Source organism: Mercurialis annua, linkage group LG1-X, assembly GCF_937616625.2.
Source record: "Mercurialis annua linkage group LG1-X, ddMerAnnu1.2, whole genome shotgun sequence".
Lineage (NCBI taxonomy): Eukaryota > Viridiplantae > Streptophyta > Magnoliopsida > Malpighiales > Euphorbiaceae > Mercurialis > Mercurialis annua.
The window spans coordinates 42,440,001-42,458,149 of NC_065570.1; the positions used below are offsets into that span (position 1 = coordinate 42,440,001).

The 18,149-nt window shown below is 35.8% G+C and overlaps 2 protein-coding genes and 1 long non-coding RNA gene across 4 annotated transcripts; 1 reads left to right on the plus strand and 2 right to left on the minus strand.

Annotated features, from left to right (window-relative positions):
- Positions 1 to 835: 835 nt before the first annotated feature.
- LOC126670101 (uncharacterized) lies at positions 836 to 3,451 on the minus strand. The gene is made up of 3 exons (XM_050363761.1): positions 2,619 to 3,451; positions 1,806 to 2,537; positions 836 to 1,586 (listed from the first exon to the last, which is right to left on the minus strand). The coding sequence occupies exons 1-3, from the start codon at positions 3,449 to 3,451 to the stop codon at positions 836 to 838; spliced, it is 2,316 nt and encodes a 771-aa protein (XP_050219718.1).
- Positions 3,452 to 10,017: 6,566 nt separating this feature from the next.
- Positions 10,018 to 13,557, plus strand: LOC126671162 (mitochondrial import inner membrane translocase subunit PAM16 like 2-like). Of its 2 annotated transcripts, XM_050364888.2 has the most exons (4): positions 10,018 to 10,266; positions 10,577 to 10,664; positions 13,096 to 13,229; positions 13,313 to 13,557. In XM_050364888.2, exons 1-4 carry the CDS (start codon positions 10,264 to 10,266, stop codon positions 13,436 to 13,438), a joined length of 351 nt encoding a protein of 116 aa, XP_050220845.1. In that variant the 5' UTR covers positions 10,018 to 10,263; the 3' UTR covers positions 13,439 to 13,557. The 2 variants fall into 2 exon arrangements, with proteins under 2 accessions (XP_050220845.1, XP_050220851.1); XM_050364894.2 differs by lacking the exons at positions 10,018 to 10,266; positions 10,577 to 10,664 and adding an exon at positions 11,007 to 11,429.
- Positions 13,558 to 16,202: 2,645 nt separating this feature from the next.
- Positions 16,203 to 17,174, minus strand: LOC126666242 (uncharacterized). Its single transcript, XR_007637840.1, has 2 exons — positions 17,080 to 17,174; positions 16,203 to 16,465 (listed from the first exon to the last, which is right to left on the minus strand). It is a non-coding gene; the product is annotated as an uncharacterized LOC126666242 (long non-coding RNA).
- Positions 17,175 to 18,149: the final 975 nt, after the last annotated feature.

An 18,149-nucleotide genomic window follows, 5' to 3' on the forward strand; every position in this document is an offset into this window, starting at 1 on the left:
CTTTCATGAATTGGCGTTGCTCCGCCTCAAAAGCACTTCCATCCGCAAAAACATTTAGAGCCGGTTGCTCCCATTGCACTCCTTGGTGCGGGATCCTCTCGATAATCTCGCATCGAGACATTGTAGAGTAGGGAAAATGGTAGTCGGAAGTGAAGTCGGAATTTTGTTTGGGCGGCTTTTGGTGGTGGCTAAGTGTGGTGGATGTTTTGGTAGAAGAGAGAGACATAAGCTTTTTGGCTATGGAAGATTGCTAGATAAGGAAAAGAAAGATGGAGAAGATGAAGTGTTGGGTGGCTATTTATGGTTAAGAAACAAATTCTAATTTGAATGCTCTAAGATGATGCCAACTCATCAAGCTTTGTGTTTTGTATTTCTTATGAAAGGTTAAGATCAAGCCACCTCAACAATCCAAGTGCCTTAATGATGGACCAATGAGAAAATTTCAATTCCTCCTCCTTTAATTGCTTTGCACGGATCGAGACAAGCTTGGATTTTGTGTTGCTCGATCCATGCAATTTCTGGGTAAACATTCTGTTTCCTATTTCAATGGTGCACGATCCGTGCAACAGAACTTAAGGGGCTTGCATGAATCGTGCAATGCACAGGATGGGAATTTCTGAATTTCTCTTTTCCGCAATTCTCCTACACACCATAACCAAAACACACCGGCGTTATCTTGAACAAAACAAAGAAAATACGGAAAATAAACAAACAAACATAAACACTAAACAACTATAAACACTAAAAACAAATGAAAGCACTAAGACGAACCTCTTGGGATTGCCTCCCAAGTGCGCTTGTTTAGAGTCGAAAGCTCGACTACTGATCCTCAAATTCATGGAGGATCAAAAAGAGCGACTTGCTTGCGATTTTCATCGATCAACACTCTAGGATATGGTTTGCACCATTCTCCAAGCACCTTAAAAACATCTCCATTGGCCCCCTCCAACTCAATCAAACCATCATTCAATTTGCGCCGTATCTTAAATGGTCTGCTCCACTTAGAAATCAACTTCCCCGCATGTGAATGTGCTTGAGAGGTTCGAACTTGGACGTACTCACCAAGAGTAGCAACGTCCATGCATATTTGTCTCTTGCTTGCGGTTGCTATCCCGTTGAGCTTCAACTTCCATGATGCCCAACATTTTGGTTTTCCTTTGCGTGGCTTGATATGAGGTGTTGTTTCGATTTTTGCACACACAACTTCGGGTTCTTTCTTAGGAACCTCCTTTATTGGCACATGCAATGTGGGCTCAATAGTATCAATCTTCATGCATTTCTCCTCCTCACACTTGCTTTTTCCATGCTTGATGTCAAACACCATGCTCTCATCATTCATTCTCAATGTTATCTTCCTCGCATTAACATCAACCAATGCTCTCCCGGTATTCAAAAAAGGACGCCCAAGAATCATGGGGCAATCTTTGTCGACCGCAGAATCAAGCACAACAAAGTCCACCGGAAAGATGAACTTGCCCACTTTTACTAGCACGTCTTCCGCAACCCCGTGCGGTCTCTTGAGCGAATGGTCGGCCAATTGGAGCATCATGGAAGTTTGTTTTATCGGTTGGTTTCCACATATTTTCCTGAAAAGACACAACGGCATTAGATTTATACTTGCACCTAAATCGCAAAGACAATTAAGAGAAGTAGAAGTGCCAATTAAGCAAGGAATCGTGAAACTCCCTGTATCTTGTAGCTTGGTCGGTAGATTGCTTTGGATAATAGAACTACAACTTTCCGTTAGAGGAATTGTTCCGCCTTGTTCCCAACTTCGCTTGTTCATAATTATGTCTTTCAAGAACTTAGCATATTGGGGCATCTCTCGCAAGGCATCCCCTAAGCTCATACTTATTTGAAGTTTCTTGAAGATTTCAAGAAACTTATGAAACTTTTTATTGTCCGGGGCCTTTCTCAACCGGCTTGGGAATGGTACTTTAGGCACAAAAGGTGGTGGTGGTGGTGGCCTCACATATGGTTCCTCAACATCAATATCAATGGCCACCTCCTCACAAGACTTTGGTAGCTCTTGACTAGAGCTTGCAACATCTATTACCACTTGAGGCTCAACCTCCACAATCATTGGCCTCTTGCCATTAGCTTTTTCAAAATCCTTGTTATGATCAACATCAAGGACTCTACCGCTTCGAAGCTCCACAACTTTGATGGCTTTCACATGCTCTCTAGGATTAGTTTCCGTAGTGGACGGCAATCCTCCTTGAGGTCTACCTTGAAGATTAATGGCAAGTTGGGAGATTTGAGTCTCTAAATGATGGATCGTGGAAGCTTGGTTCTTCTCCCTTTGCCTAGCATCAAGCTCTCTTTGCTCCATTTTATCCAACTTCTCTAGCACCTTGTAAAGCACATTCCCATCATCCACATTCCGTTGTGGTTGAAAACCGGGTGGGTGTTGAGGTCTACCACCATAGTTGTACCCTTGACCTTGATTGCCTTCATAGTGACCTTGTTGTTGTGGAGGCCTATTGTTGCCTTGAAAACTTGAACCCACTTGATTAGACCCTTGAGCATTGCCTTGCCTTTCTTGATTTCTCCACCCAAAATTTGGATGATTCCTCCATCCGGGGTTGTAGGTGTTAGAATAAGGATCATTAGCTTGCCTTTGACCCCCAATGTAGTTCACTTGCTCACTCAAAGCTTGCCCCGTAACTAGGCATTCTCCCCCCGAGTGGTTGAAATCTCTACAAAACTCGCATCCCACTTGAACATAAGCTACCGGAGCGTTTCTTGGGTTCAATTGCCTCTTAAGAGCATCTACTTGAGCTTGAAGTGAAGTATTTATTGCTTTTATGGCCTCCATCTCTTTCACTTGATCATGAGTCATCAACGACTTTTGAGTAGATGGCGCTCTTCTATCTATGGGCCCCCATGTACTACTAACTATGGCCAATTTCTCCACCAAGTCAAGAGCTTCTTCATAAGTCTTTTGCATTAGCGATCCCCCCGACGCCGCATCAATAGTGCCTCTAGTAGTAATAGTTGTCCCATCATAGAAGATTTGAATAACATGCTCTCTATTGAGCCGATGATGTGGGACGCTCCTTTGTAGATCCTTGAACCGCTCCCATGCCTCATAAAGTGACTCCCCTTCGAATTGAACAAACTCAAGTATATCCTTGGTCAACTTTGTGGTCTTGCCATGAGGGAAATATTTGTTGAGAAAGGCTTGCGCCAACTCCCTCCAAGTGCGTATTGACTCATTAGGTAGCGAGTGAAGCCATAGACTAGCCTTGTCCCTTAAAGAGACGGGGAACATCCTCAACTTGGTTTGATCCGCGGTTATCCCATGAAGCTTGAACGTATTAAGTACACCCAAGAAACTAGCAATGTGCGCATTTGGATCCTCGTGACTTAACCCATAAAAGGCACAACGGTTCTCCAAGAGTTGTATGGTACTTGGCTTGATCTCGAAGGTTGCCGCTTGAACCGGCATTGCAAAACATCCAAATGTGGCATTATCCACATTCGGCAAGAAGAACTCGCCCAAGGTTTATCTTGGTTGATTTTGCACTTGTGGGTGCACTTGGGGGCGATCATTCCTTGGGCGTTCTTGATGCCTTTGTCGGTTTACATTCTCAAGTGGAGGAGGGGGTGGATATTGTTGTTCCCCTTCGTCCACTAGAGGATTAAACCTTTCCTCTTCCTCATAATCATGCCCGTCACCCTCCATAACTAAAGGAATCCGGGCTCTCCTTCTTACGCCTCTTTCGTAACTACCGAGATCCTCTTGAAAAGGTTCTAGTGGGAGATTAGCACGCCGTGTATTATGCATACACAAAGGGTAAATTCCTACACAAACAAAGACAAGAGAACTGAGCGTAAATCACGAAAAATGCAAGAATGAACAATAAAAGTAAAAACAGAAAATAACGCTAACTCGACCGAATTTCAAAATACTTTCAATCAATTAAACGCAACCTAGTCCCCGACAACGGCGCCAAAAACTTGTTGAGAATAAACCCAACTCGTAGTAAATCCGGAAGTCGGATGTCGATCCCACGAGGACTAAAGGTTTAAAGTGAGTGAAATCGCTTATGAAATTCAATTCGGAAAGCACAAATAAAGATTGGTTTTTTTGTAACAATTCTAACAACGAAGAATCAACTAAACGCTAAAATGCAATAACTCAAAAAGCACTAATTATCAATGATTTAAAATCAATAAAGGGAAACGTCAAGGGATTGGTAATCACACCTAGGTCATGCATTCATGGTTGGTCAAATCGGAAGTGTTTCAAGGGCCGAGTGAAGTCTAAAGCGTTATTCCCGCTCTCTCGAGCCTCAAGGAGCAACAAAACCGCTACCTAATCACCTAATCAATACCAAGCTCACTCTCGTGTTACAAGGCATAACCAAACAATTAACTAGCGATTAATCAATCAACTCTAGAGCCACCTAAGTTCAAACCCACTCTCGTGGCGCTCTAAAACCTAGGTTTTCAATCCTATTAGTCAATCTAATCAACCACCTCTCGGTGCATCAATCAAACTCTAAACATGCTTAGGGTAGCTAATCCTAAACAAGCAATAAGCAATAGGAGTAAAACATGAGTAAACAACATCAAGAACCAACCAATCATACAACCCTAGGCTATCATACCAACCCCCTAACAAGGGGCTTAGCCACTCATGGCTAAGTTCTCAATACAAGCACTAATCAAACAACTAAACATTAAAAAGTAGAGAAAGATTACCTTAAGTAAAATGGAAGAACAATAACTCATAAAAGATAATGAAGATTCCACAATAAATAAGCTTGCATTAATTAATAAAAGACCTTGTTCAATCAAAACATTAAAAGCTTCACTTCACCAACAATGGTGGAAAAGATGGAGCACACAACTCTAAAGAGATTCTAAGCTATTTTTAGGAGGCAACACAAAAGGAATAAAAATAATGAATGTTGCATACCCTAATTTTGAATCATAAAGTAGTACTTATAGTGTTCTCAAAAAGGAAATAAAAACATCCTACAAAAGAGTGTTGGGCCAAAAGAGGAAGTGTGCATAAGCCTTGTCCTTTTCTTCAGATTTTCGATTCTAACTTTAAGCCTTTGCACGAATCGTGCAAACCAACTTAACATGGGTGCACGGATCGTGCAATATCTCTGGGAACAATCTGCTTCTGCTCTACTTATGCACGATTCGTGCAAGGTGTTGCACGATTCGTGCAACCTTCAGACTCCACAACCTTGAACTTCAAAACTTCATAACTCGGTGTAGAAATGTCCAAATGAGTTGGTTCTTGAACCATTGGAAAGCTCAGGATGTCTACTTTAACTCTTATGAAGAACACAAACTCAATAGAGACCTCTAACCGATCCAAATTGGTCAAAGAGTGCAGAGGGGTCAGCTTTTCCGAATTGCAAATGAGCTTTCGCCTCTCTTTCGTCGACTTTTCCATCTTTTGCACCAAAATGCTTCCGCAATGCTCCCAAGTATCTGAAATACTAAAACATGCAATAAGGCATTCGGAATACCATAAAAACATGACAAAACATAATAAAAGCATGCGGAAACGACACTCTAAATAGGAGTAAAATACTCCTATCATGTGTATTGTGGATCATATTATAGTTTGTCTATTAGGAAATTGAGGTTTAAGGTTTCATCTGGATCGACAAACTGGTGATATCTTATATACAACTATTTTCTTATTCTGCTCTTTTGATATTTAACTATAAATATGCATACTCACTCAGAAATATTTATATTTCTACCCCGTTGTTTTTACCATTCTTCAAGTGTTTAACTTTGAGGTGGTCGAACTTCCTTATTTCTACTTCAGAGAGGCTTTCTCTTTTTGACTTGTATACAGTTTGAAACTCTTAGATGCTATAATAGTATATGTTAGTTTTCCAATAGCCTTGTCAGTGTTTCTTTATTTATATACTCTAATATGAAACCACTATTTTTGTATATAACATCTTGGTGGATGCACAGATGGCAGTATATATGTATAGGGTATAGTTAATTACTAGCTATGTATATGTGGTCTGGTTGTACGTTTTGGTTATATGAATAATGGATATAGTGCATGCCACTTATATGTTACCAGTCCGGTTTCTAGTGTTACTACACCAGTTTTCAAAATGAGTTGTATGTTAAATAAAAGTAATAGTTAACAAGTTTTCTGAAAACCTATTATGCATAGAAAGTGTTTTGTTTTGCAAAAAAACAAATATAGGTTTTTAGGCTTACTGCGGGTTCCGAAGCTATCACTCCCATTCTCTAACGTCGGCCTCAACTCATGGATTTGGGTCATGACAATAGGTATCAAAGAAATCAATGTTTCATGTTGTCTATAACCCTTGACAACAAGTCGAGCTTTATATTTATCAACTGTGCCGTTAGGTTTCAATTTCTTTTTCAAGATCCATTTACAACCTATGATTTTGCAACCGGAAGGTAGATCAATCGATTGCCATATCTTATTGGACTCTAGTGAGTCCATATCATCATTTATGCCTTCTTGCCACAAATCAGCATCGAAAGAAGTCAGAGCTTCCTGGAGGTTTGCAGGATCCTCCTCTAAAGAATAAACATGGTAAATCGGAATCAAAGTCTTTCGAAATTCTAGCTCTTTTACTTCTTCTGATTGCTGGTTCTACATCATAAGTAAACTCATTATTCCTAACAACATGAATATTACTAGATGATTCGCCCCCACTATTTCCTAATTGAAAAGGAAATTTATGTTCATAAAAATCTGCATCCAAAGATTCAATAATCACTCGTGTAGTCAAGTCGTAAAATCTATATGCTTTGCTATTGACTGCGTACCCAATAAAAATATATTCACTGGATCTACTTGCTAATTTTATTTGTTTTGGATCAGAAATCCGAACATAGGCCAAACAACGCCAAATTCTCAAAAAGACAAATTTGGTTGTCTTTTCTTTAGAATCTCATAAGATGAAATCTTATTGTTTGACTTATAAACTTTATTGAGCATATAACAAACAGTTAGCAGGATTTCACCCCACCAATAAGAAGTAGTACCAGAATTTAATAAAATAGACACTACAACATTTGTAAATGTTTTATTTTTTGTTTCGGTTTTACTTTTTATTTCGGGAGAATAAGGTGTTGTTTTTTCATGTACAATATCATGCGAGTTATAGAATTGTATAAACAAGTTTGATTCATATTTAGTAACTCTCTCACTACGAAATTTTTTGATTTTCTTATTAAATTGAATTTCAATTTCAGTAAGAAATAACTTGAACTTGTCAAGTGCATCATTTTTACTTTTAATCAAATACACATATGTATAATCAGAACAATCAATAGAAGTGATAAAATATCTCTTACCATTTTTGGTCAAGATCCATCAAGTTCACACATGTCTGAATGTATTAAATCTAAGGGTTTAGATTCTCTATTTACTCATTTATGTGAGTTTTTTTGTTATTTTGGCTTGACTACATAATTCACATTTTTAGAACTCAGTTTGGTTCATTTTCGGAATTAACCTAAGGTAGTCATGTTGCTAATTGTTCTTTTATTTACATGACAGAGTCTAGCATGCCAAATATTAAAATCACAAATCATGTAAACAGAAGAAGCAACTTTATTGATAATTTCAACATTCATCTTAATCATACCCTCACGAGCATAACCCTTTCCCACAAAAATACCATTTTTAGTAATGGTGTATAAATCTCCTTCAATAGTTTGAAAAATCCAACCTTATTGAGAAGATATCCAGACACCAGATTCTTCCTCATCATAGGAGTGTGCATCACATCCTTCAAAATTAGTGTCTTCCTTAAAGTAAACTTCAATTCAACACTTCCAATACCAGCAACAATAGTGGTATGAGTATTTCTATTACCCAGCAATATTTTCTTATCATCAACAGCAGTGTATGTTTTAAACAAAGCACGATTGTGGCATACATGACAGTTTGCGCCTGTGTCTATCCACCACCCACTTGATTCACTAAAAAGGTTGATCTTAGCCATCATTTCAGTTATCATAGCCGTAAAAGGCTATTCAACCAAGTTAGCTTGCGGAGCAGTACTTGGCCTGTTCGAACACTTGTGTGCCATATGACTTGATTTTCCACAGTTAAAACACATAAACGGTGGCAAATCATTTTTTACAGGTGGTCGCTATCTCATAATATGCTTCCTTGACGGATTACCATTCTTTTTGTTGCGGTTCACATTTTAGTTAGAGTTTGAATTTTGATTTTGATTCTTAATTTTTTTGCCATTTGGCTTCATATTCACCGAACTGAACTTTCCGGTGTTGCTAGAAACAACAAGCACCTCTTCTTTTTGGTCTTGGTTATTCGCCTCTTCTTCAATCCGAAGACAAGTGATCAAACTTTCCAAGGAAAACTCCTTGGTTTTGTGCCTAATAGAATTCTTAAAATTCTTCCTCGAAGGAGGTAACTTATCAATCAAAACAACTACTTGAAATTATTCGTCAAGAACCATACCTTCAGAGATAATCTCATGAGCGATTTTCTGCAATTCATAGGATTGTGCCTCAACATATTTTTCGTCCATCATCTAATATTTGAGGTAGCGGCTGACTGCGTACTTCTTCGTCCTCGCCTCCTCGGTATCGTACTTCCTTTGTAGCTTTGCAGACTTTCCGTTATTATAATAATCATATAGATCATCACTCAGTGCATTAGGAATAAAATTCTTGCACATGTAATCATTTGTCATCCACTGTTGTAGTTCAACATTCTAATTGTCTTTTTCTTCCTCCTTAGCAATTTCATCAACGACAACATTTCCACAGATAAAATAGAAACCACTTTTTTCATGGTTAGGAAAAATTATGTCTTTTGTTTCCACCTTTTGAAATGCAGACCTTCAAACCGGAATGGTTTGTTAGTATCAATAGTGGAGGAACCGTAGGTAGCAACCTCATCGGAATTCATGGCAGCAACCTCATCAGAATTCATGGCAGCAACTGTAAAAGGACACGTCTAAAACTTGTTGATACAGTTGCTGAAAAATATACAGGAATTTGATTTGGCTGAGTCGCGGACTAGATCGTTTTTTTTAGACATGTCGCGGCACAGCTCGATGGTGCAAAGCTGACTATCAACTGCGGCGTTCCTATGATAAAACCGCCGGAATACTGTTACCACTGCATTATAATAACAACTCTAAAACAATTTTGTATATTGCTCGTTCTTTGCTCTGTATTTTTTCTTTTGTGTTTTTGCAAATGAAAATAAAAGTAGTATTTGTATGGAAAAGATGAAAGAGATATTATGCAAAACATTAAATATAGATAAACACATTTTGCATATTCATTATAGTAAAAAAAACATTTTAGAATTCCATTAAAATTCCAGCATTCAATTCATGAAATTCCAGCAGCAATTGTTAGAATTTTAGTGTACAGTTCATGGAATTCTAGCTGGAATTGTTGGAATTCCAACTGCAGTGGATGCAATTCTAGTGCAGTTGTAGAATTCCATCAAATTTAAAATTCCATCAGTTTTGTAAAATAAGTGGGAAAAATCAAAAACTGTTACATAATGAATAAAATAAAAATGTTATGTAAGTTTTATTTTTCAAATTCAACATAATTCCAATCATTAATATTTTATAATAAAATAAAATTATTTTGTAAGTTTTATTTTTCAAATTCAACATATGTCCAGCAGATGCTGATTTTCGTGTTGTAATACATATACTATAGTAATGTATAAATGGGGAATGAAATAGGAAAAGAAAGATAATTCAGGTGCACATGCAGACATATTTTAAAAATTGGAAGATTACTGTAAAAAATAATAAAGTGAGTTATTAATATAAATTTTTTAATTTTTAAATAATCTGGTGTAATTTTTCAGAAAAAAAAATGTGAGAAATAAATGGAAAATGGGCTTTATTTTAGAAAATTTGTGTAATCAGCCTAAGACCATTTGGAGAACGGCCCAAACATTCTAAAGTCGGACCAATTCCGATTTGGAATCCAAACACATTAAACAGAAAAACAAAAATCTTGGAGAAGAAGTTGCCCTTTGTTTTTCTTTGAATTTTAGACATCCATAATCAAAGATTATTTTCTGTTTTAAAATTATTTAATTCATAACTTTATTTTTTATTTTTATTTTTCATCTCCTTCCTCATTTTATGATACACCGTCTCTGAAACCCCTAAACACTACTCCAGAATCTTCGTCTTCTTTCTATAAAAAAAAAAATTACTCATAAATTGTTAAATAAAATTAGTCATAAATTGATATAAACCCTATTCTTCCCTTTCAGCTATGGTATGTATTTCTTTAACTTTTTTTATTTGTTTAGTTCTTTTTGTTGGTTGGGTAGATGATGGTTTTGTATTCTTGGGTTCTATTAGATTAGCAAATGCAAGATTTTTATTCATTTTGCTCAATTATGTTTGTTTCAAAGGGTTATTTGTATCATTAGTGTTTGAAATTGAAAAAAAAAAATTCAATTCCGCTGTTGATTATTAGAAATTACTTCATACTTTGAACTTTAGAGAGGTCACATGTTTGCAATTTATGCCATGAATCTGTTATTTTAGTCGCGTCTAATAAATTCATATCTTGTTTTCGACAGGCAGCTAAGATTCTTGCAAACTTAATTGTCATGGGCTCTGGTATTTTAGCTCGAGCTTTTGTGCAAGCTTACCGCCAGGCACTCACAAGTAAGTGTTTACTTCACTTGCATTGGTTGAACGGGTTTTACTTTCGTTTCTAATAAGTTGTAGTATAATGATAGAGTGCTATAATGTCATAGGACAAGTAAATTTACTAGTAATGGTAAGCTTCATGTTAGCTTCGTTGATGATACTTACGTTATTGCATGAGTGATTGTTTATGCCTTACAACCAGATGGGGAACTTCTATTTTAAATTGATGATTAGTTATAATCTACGCAGTAATGCAATTGTGAGCTGGCTGTTTTTCCTTCATCCCACCAATTTGCGCTCTTTTTTTTATCTATTTGTGGATGGGAAAATTGTTCCTATGTGTTGCTCGCAATGTTTTATGCTAATGATCCTGTCAAGCTCATCGCCTTGCTCACTTGTTCATGTACTACTGTTAAGTATTCTATTCGAAATACAAGTAACAAAGTTGGTATCCTTTGTATGGAAATGGAAGTTGTTAAAGGATATCATGCTTCAGTGTAGGCCTGCAATCTTTTGCCACTTACAATCACAAAAATTCCTAGTCTGGTTTTAATAAGGTTTTTCATAGATGGGTATTTTTAATAAATTTTTACTTCCATTTACAATATTATTTGAAATGTTAACCGTGCGGCTAAATGGATATTAGAGCTACTAGAGAACCTAAGGTCTAGAGATCAAATCTCTCTTCATGCACCTGATGTTGCATGCTTCTAGAGGCTGACTGGCAGTGTTCTGGAGTTGATTCTCTCTCAGGCTGTGTCCTAGTCAATCTCAAATATGGTTAGCAATTACTTCCAGTCACTACCATTTACTTATCTATCACGCTTAATTTCCTTCATAGTTGTTTAAGGCGCACCTAAAGCGCAAAAGCCTCATATAGCCCGAGGTGCTAGGCATAAAAAAATCTAGGAGAATAAATGCTTAAAAAAATAATTTATCTGTAACACTCAAATTAAATTTATGCTTCTAACAAAATAATGAGTCAAAAAAGCTACTAGCCTTCCATTAATTGCAACCTAAAAGTATCTAGGTTTGAAGGCAAATTAAACCAGGAACTTTAGCGTGTTTTACAATTACAACACGATCGCTTGGCAAAATCAGTCACAAACTTTCATGTTTTGGCAAATGGAAAACCAAACTATTTTCCATTGAAAAAACGCTGATGTGGACACAAAAATATATAATGTTCCAGCAGCCATATGGCCCATATCGGTGTTATTTCAATTTAAATTAGTTTGGTGTTCCGATTAGCCAAAAAATGAAGTGGCCGATTTTGCTAAGTTTTAAAGTTTGTGTTGTAATTGCAAAACACACTAAAGTTCATAAGTTCTTTTGCAAATAATCCAAATATCTATTAGTTTTTTTATTCTGCAAGAGTCAGTTTTTACTTTTAGTAAATTAATAATAGTGTGTTTGTTTTGTTTTGACTTCATGCTTCTGTTTTGATTTTTCATTAGTAGTCAGCAAATTTTTATTCCATTTCTAGAAGTCCCTATAGTATGACAAATACATTATAATAGGGTTCTTCTTTGTAACTTTTGTAATTGCTTAACAAAGAATCTGCTCCTCTCGTCTCAGTGTTGCTGCACTTTTAACGCTTCAGCACTGCCTAAATGCACCCAGAAAAAGGTGCTCAGGCGCAACACATTCGCCTAGTGCTTTTCTAGCACCTTGGGCGCGCTTTTAACAACTATGATGTCCTTGTGGCTTCTCAGCCAGCCCCAACTCTTGACTACACATAATCTATCTCATTTTCTAATTAACATAACCCACTTATCTCTGTGTTTATTATAGTAGTTACTAGGTTGGTGAGAGTCTTTACCCAAAATGAGCAACAGATCACAATTTTTTTTTCCAACTGTTATCAATTATATCGCACTTTTGGGACTACCTCATAAAAGGCCATGAGAAAAATAGAATATAAAATGACAAGCTGAATTGCTGATTCTATCCCAAATGCTGTCTGATGACTGCAGGTATTGTGCAGAGCACCATCATAAATCCGCAGTATGGCTAAGATTCTTAAACAGACTTACGTGCTGGAGAATATTTTAATAATAATAGGCTCTTTTCACAGTTCGCATGAAACCAAAAACCATTTTAGTTGGTCAATGTTGCAGCTGCTTGTAGGAACTTTACTTTCCTTCATGGGCGTTGCTAGATTAGTCATTAAACCCTATAACAATATCTTGGTGTTTTGCTTACATAGAGTTTTATCTTATTGCAACAAATGTCTGTTTAGGGCATTAATTATTTTCAGCCGTATATTTGCAAATTGCATGTCAGTTATCTTCATTTAATTTTATATATATGATTTTAATTATTAGTTACTGGTGTGAAGGTTGAGCTATAGTGTCACTCAATAGAAATGAGACATATTCTAGTTTAATGTTGAAGGCAGATATTTGTCTGCGTACTCATTAGATGACATATAATTTTTATGCAGATGCCTCAAAATCCGGTGTTGCCCAAGAAACAATACAGAACACTATCCGGAGAGGAAGTAAAGTGATGACGGAACAAGAGGCTAGACAAATTCTTGGCGTAACTGAGCAAACTTCTTGGGAAGAGATAATACAAGTAGGTTTGCCTTTCAAATTTAACTCGTTTTGTGCATCTAAATTGGGACCAATCGTAAAACATATTTCTCAAACATTTTGCAGAAATATGATGGTTTATTCGAGAGAAACGCCAAGAACGGTAGCTTTTACCTCCAGTCAAAAGTTCATCGGGCGAAGGAATGTTTAGAGGCTGTACATCAAGGCAAAGGCGAGGACAACCCTAGTTAAGAAAAAGGCCAGAAGGTTCTTAGTTCCTCTGCACTTACTGACCCTTGTATTACTAAATTTTGTTTCGATGAGGTTTGTTAAAAAACAATTTTAAAAATTGCATACATAATTTTGTTACATATCTTCTGTGTTCAAGACTAAGTATTAGTCCAGAGTCTTATGACTTAGTAAATAATAAATGTTGCAAAGGCATAAGAAGTTGGTGTGATATCCTCAACTGATCAAAGGTGGTGTAGTCATAGTTGTTGCATCTCATCATAATTGATTACTTTAGCCTTTACTAAAGGTTAATAGGCACTTGATGCTGATCCTTCTCATTTCCATAATAATATACACTAAAAACTGTCAATTTTTCCTCAGAATTTGTACTTGATGAATTATTAATATCAAATTATTATTTCTTCTCTCATTTAAAAAATTCCATTTTTCAATTGTAAGTTTCATTTTCAGTTTTAAAATAATTTTATATTAAATTTTATCTTTTTTTTCTAACTTAATAAATCCTATAGAAAATTCCACCTTGGGAAAAGAAACATTAGGAAACGATAAATTGTTATGTATCATTAAATGAGACTTATAGAAGAGAAAAGTTTTTAGAGTACACTATTTTATATTTTGTTTTTAATTTTATATTATTTTCAAACATATTAGAGGTTGTATTTTTTTTTTACAAAAAATATCTTTTTTTAAAAAAAAATCTCTTCATTTTTTACTTATGCTTTTTTTTGTAGATTTTTTTTGGAGATTTTTTTCTGGTATTTTTTTTAATCGTGTTTTTTAATATAATTATGGTGTTTTTATAGTATTTATAATGTTTTTTTAGTGATTGTGTTTTAATAGTCTATTTATGGTGTATCTATAGTGTTTTTGTAGTGTTATTTACCGTAAAATTCTGTAAATACACCGTAAACACTGTAGATACACAGAAAAATATAGATATACCAGAAAAACACCAGAAATACACTATAGATACACCAAATAAACACGATAACATAAATAAACCATAAAAACACTGTAAATACACCATACATCAATTTTTTTAAATCAGTACATTAAAATAAAAATAACAAATCTATGAACAAGAGAAAAACAAAATAATTATATGAACAATAGAAGAATTTTATAAACTAAAAAGTAATAGATCTACACTAATCAGTTTACAAAAAAATCTAAAAAAATTACAAACAATCTAAAAACGGTATCTAGAAATTTATCAGAAGAAACGCGGTAATGAGAAAATCAATAGAAGAACCACGACGATGGGAAATCCACCGGAAAACGCGACAGTAAGAAACACGGCGAGAAATCCACCGGAAGACACGCGACGGCGAGATGGAAAAATGTGCGGCGGAAGTAGAAGAACGGAGAGAAAATTGAGAGAAGTAGAAAAAGAGAGACAGAGACAGAGAGAGAGGAGAAAAAATTTGAAAGGAAGAAACTAGAGAAAGAAAAACTGCGACTATACTTATGTTTGTGTGAAAATGACTTTAAAATGATTGTAAGTCTTTATTTATAGTAGGATATTTTTATAAATATATTTGTTAAAAGGATAGCAAAGATAATATTAGAATGATAGATGAAAATGGTTGTGAGCTGAGCAGGGTTCGGAGCCGCTCGCCCAAGGCTTATGGCTGACTTCTTGATCTGAAAATGGTTTGAAAAATGGAGTCGCCACCTAGTTCAACTAGGAAATGTCTTTTAACTGACTAGATAACCTTACTCGCCTCCAGTAAGACTATCTTGCATCGGACCAGAGACTAGGGTTCGTGCACCTCCCCGAGACTCTTGTGCTTGCTTTATCTGTTACCTCCTTTATTTACCGGACATGTTCGTTTTATATCTCATCTCAACAGTATATGCACTTCACAGGATATGAAAATTGTAAATAAACATGTATGAAAGCAGTAAACATGTTTGACCCGCATATGACTCGATCTAAACTGACATTTGAGGCAAGAAGCAAGTACTCCTAAACATACATCCAACTTTAGAGGTTTTTAGCAAATAGCATAAATCCAGCTGGTCTGGATTAATTACATGCACAAAGCCTAAACCAGATGTAAACGTTTGATTGGTTGATTTTATTAGGTGATCTTAAAAAACCTATACAACAGTTACTACATTTTTGTGGTAGTCCCTAAGATGTCTATGTGATGGGCTGGAAATGCATTAATGGGCCAATTTTAGGTGATTAGTCCTTTAGCCGGTTATTATTTGATTTGAAATGCTTTTGGAAAGCGATAAACAGTGTTGGCATGGTCAGGGACAGTTTGGTATACATATAAGGTTAGGAATACTTTTCAACCTCGTTGACTTTTTAGTATCTGGCACTCGCGCGGGTTTTGACCATTGGTCTGTTCAGAATTGGTTCTCGGTCAGATCACGAAAGTTGTACGTCTCGACAATACAGTTCTAGCTAAATCCAGAGTCGATTCTGAGTTTGGGTTAGCCCGAAATCGGCACTGGAAGTTGCTGGTTTGATGGGCCTCAAACTAGTGGGCCCGGTTTATACACTTTATTACATATTTTAACTTCTGAGTCCGTTTTACATCAGGTCTGGCCCGTTATAATACAAAATATTAAAGTACATTAAATTAGCTACGTCAGGGTTCAAACTGAGCCTGATTCGGAGTCCGGATGGGCCGGGAAACACGTTTTGAAGTCTTGATCGAGTTTGGAAGGATCTAGAAAGCAGGTTCTGGGAAGCAGGTACGACGAACACGTTTTGTTACACCCTCAAATTAAAACATTATATACTCAAACATTTGTAACAAACATCATAAAATCCATTTAATATATGTTATGTTCCGAGACAAAAATTTTAACTTATCGCATAACCGTAACATTCAAACTATCTCACATCAAACACTTATACATAGCTTTATACAATAACTCTTAGTACAAAAGTTTTGTTATCTATCTTATTCACATAAACACTTCAAAATATGCACGTGCAATGAACTCTCCATTGACCCACCTGAAACCTCTATCAGATGCAAATGTCGACTCAATGCAACTCTTTGTATCCTGAAAAAAAAAACGCAGAGGGGTGAGCCTGCAACTCAATAAGCAAATAGATATATGCATACTAGATATACACATTCATAAGCATTCCAAGTAGCTAAAATATAACTCAAGCGATTATCCATTCAACATCAGCAATAACCATAACAAACATAGTAATCCAATGTTCAATTCAAACCAAACATATTCTCACATTTCCAATCAACATCAAGCTTACAGAAGGATATTCAATCATGCGCATAAATCTCATGTTGGCCCAAATCTCCATATAGGCAACCAACATATGTTATTGGCCCAAATCGCCCTTTAGGCAACCAATAACTCAATCTCACGTCGTTGGCCCGAATCGCCATTTTAGGCAACCAACGACTATCTCAATTCTCATTGAATATCCAAACATAAGCATGACATGATTCTCAAATCCAAAACATAACTCACACCAATAATTCAACCATAATTCACAAGCGCATTTACGTCTCAAATCAACACACACTTGCAATTGCAAACAAACGTATATACCAAGTATAACACTATCTATTCACGTACTCAATTCACCGAGTCTCAAACCCGTGAAGTTCCAGGGTTGTCCGTCGTATTACCTTCTGGTCTATAAGTACCAAATATCTTCTTTTCTTGATCCAAGCTTTAATTAAGGTGTAATTGATCTTGTTGCTGGAGTTCGGTTTAGGTTTTCATCACATTTTTACTCTACTTCTCTAATTCTCTTTTGATATAAGATAAATGAAAGTGAAGAGGTGGTTTTTATCATTTAGCTAGGGCTTATTCATGCTATAATAAGATTGGGTTTATGGAATCATTCATAAATACTAATATCTCATTTAATCCTTGAATATTTTATATGTTCAATTCTAACCCCAAACTTAATTTCATTTCGAACAACTCAAATCAACCTAATTTACCGACGTACTTTCACTCCAATTTAGTTCTGATATATTTGTTGGTCGTTATACTACCTATTATTCATTTTGAATAGTTACATCATTAATCAAACCCCCATCATTTTCATTTAATTAACATCAATCATTAATTTAAATACTCACGTATATGCAAATGAACGACGCTTACTCTTAACCATCGAAATGCATGAATGTATGAGCATATGACTATATGCAATTTAAATGTGGGTGTTACACGTTTTGAAGTCAAAATCGCATAAAATCGAACAAGGAATTCAAATATGGCATAATCAGAGTGTTTAAAGCTCATTTAAAAAAGAAAATTATTCTGGACAGCAAGTACAAAAATATGTTTTTTCATGGAAAATAAGCTCGAATTCACACGTAACATGCATTCTAAGAGCTACAATCTACTAGGTTTCCGGATTTAAACACATTAAACACATTAAATCAGTCATTAACATGCTTTTTTTTTATCAATTTCATGGCAATTTGACAATTTATTTATTAAGCAATATACGGCAATTTGGCTTAATACATCTGCATGTCCCTGCACTTTTCTGTTTTTGCACATAAGATCCCTGCACTAAAATATCCATTATTAAATCCCTACACTTTAACTTCCATCATCCCCAGGTCCCTCTATTGAGGCGAGTGTTGACGCCGTTAACGCACTTTCAGTTTTCTTAATTTTAGATCCCTGCACTTTTAATTTTTTAATGTTACGTCCCTGCACTTTTAAATGTTGAGATTATGTATAAATATGCATT

What these genes read in the sequence shown, in the direction of transcription:
- LOC126670101 (XM_050363761.1), bottom strand. Translation starts at nt 3,451, where the DNA reads ATGCCGGTTCAAGCGGCAACCTTCGAGATCAAGCCAAGTACCATACAA. An exon ending in AACTACATTGGGGGTCAAAG is followed by an intron (nt 2,538 to 2,618) that starts GCAAGCTAATGA and finishes AAATCAAGAAAG; the next exon opens with GCAAGGCAATGCTCAAGGGT. An exon ending in GAGATGCCCCAATATGCTAA is followed by an intron (nt 1,587 to 1,805) that starts GTTCTTGAAAGA and finishes GTGTCTTTTCAG; the next exon opens with GAAAATATGTGGAAACCAAC.
- LOC126671162 (XM_050364888.2), top strand. An exon ending in TTACCGCCAGGCACTCACAA is followed by an intron (nt 10,665 to 13,095) that starts GTAAGTGTTTAC and finishes ATTTTTATGCAG; the next exon opens with ATGCCTCAAAATCCGGTGTT. An exon ending in CTTGGGAAGAGATAATACAA is followed by an intron (nt 13,230 to 13,312) that starts GTAGGTTTGCCT and finishes AACATTTTGCAG; the next exon opens with AAATATGATGGTTTATTCGA.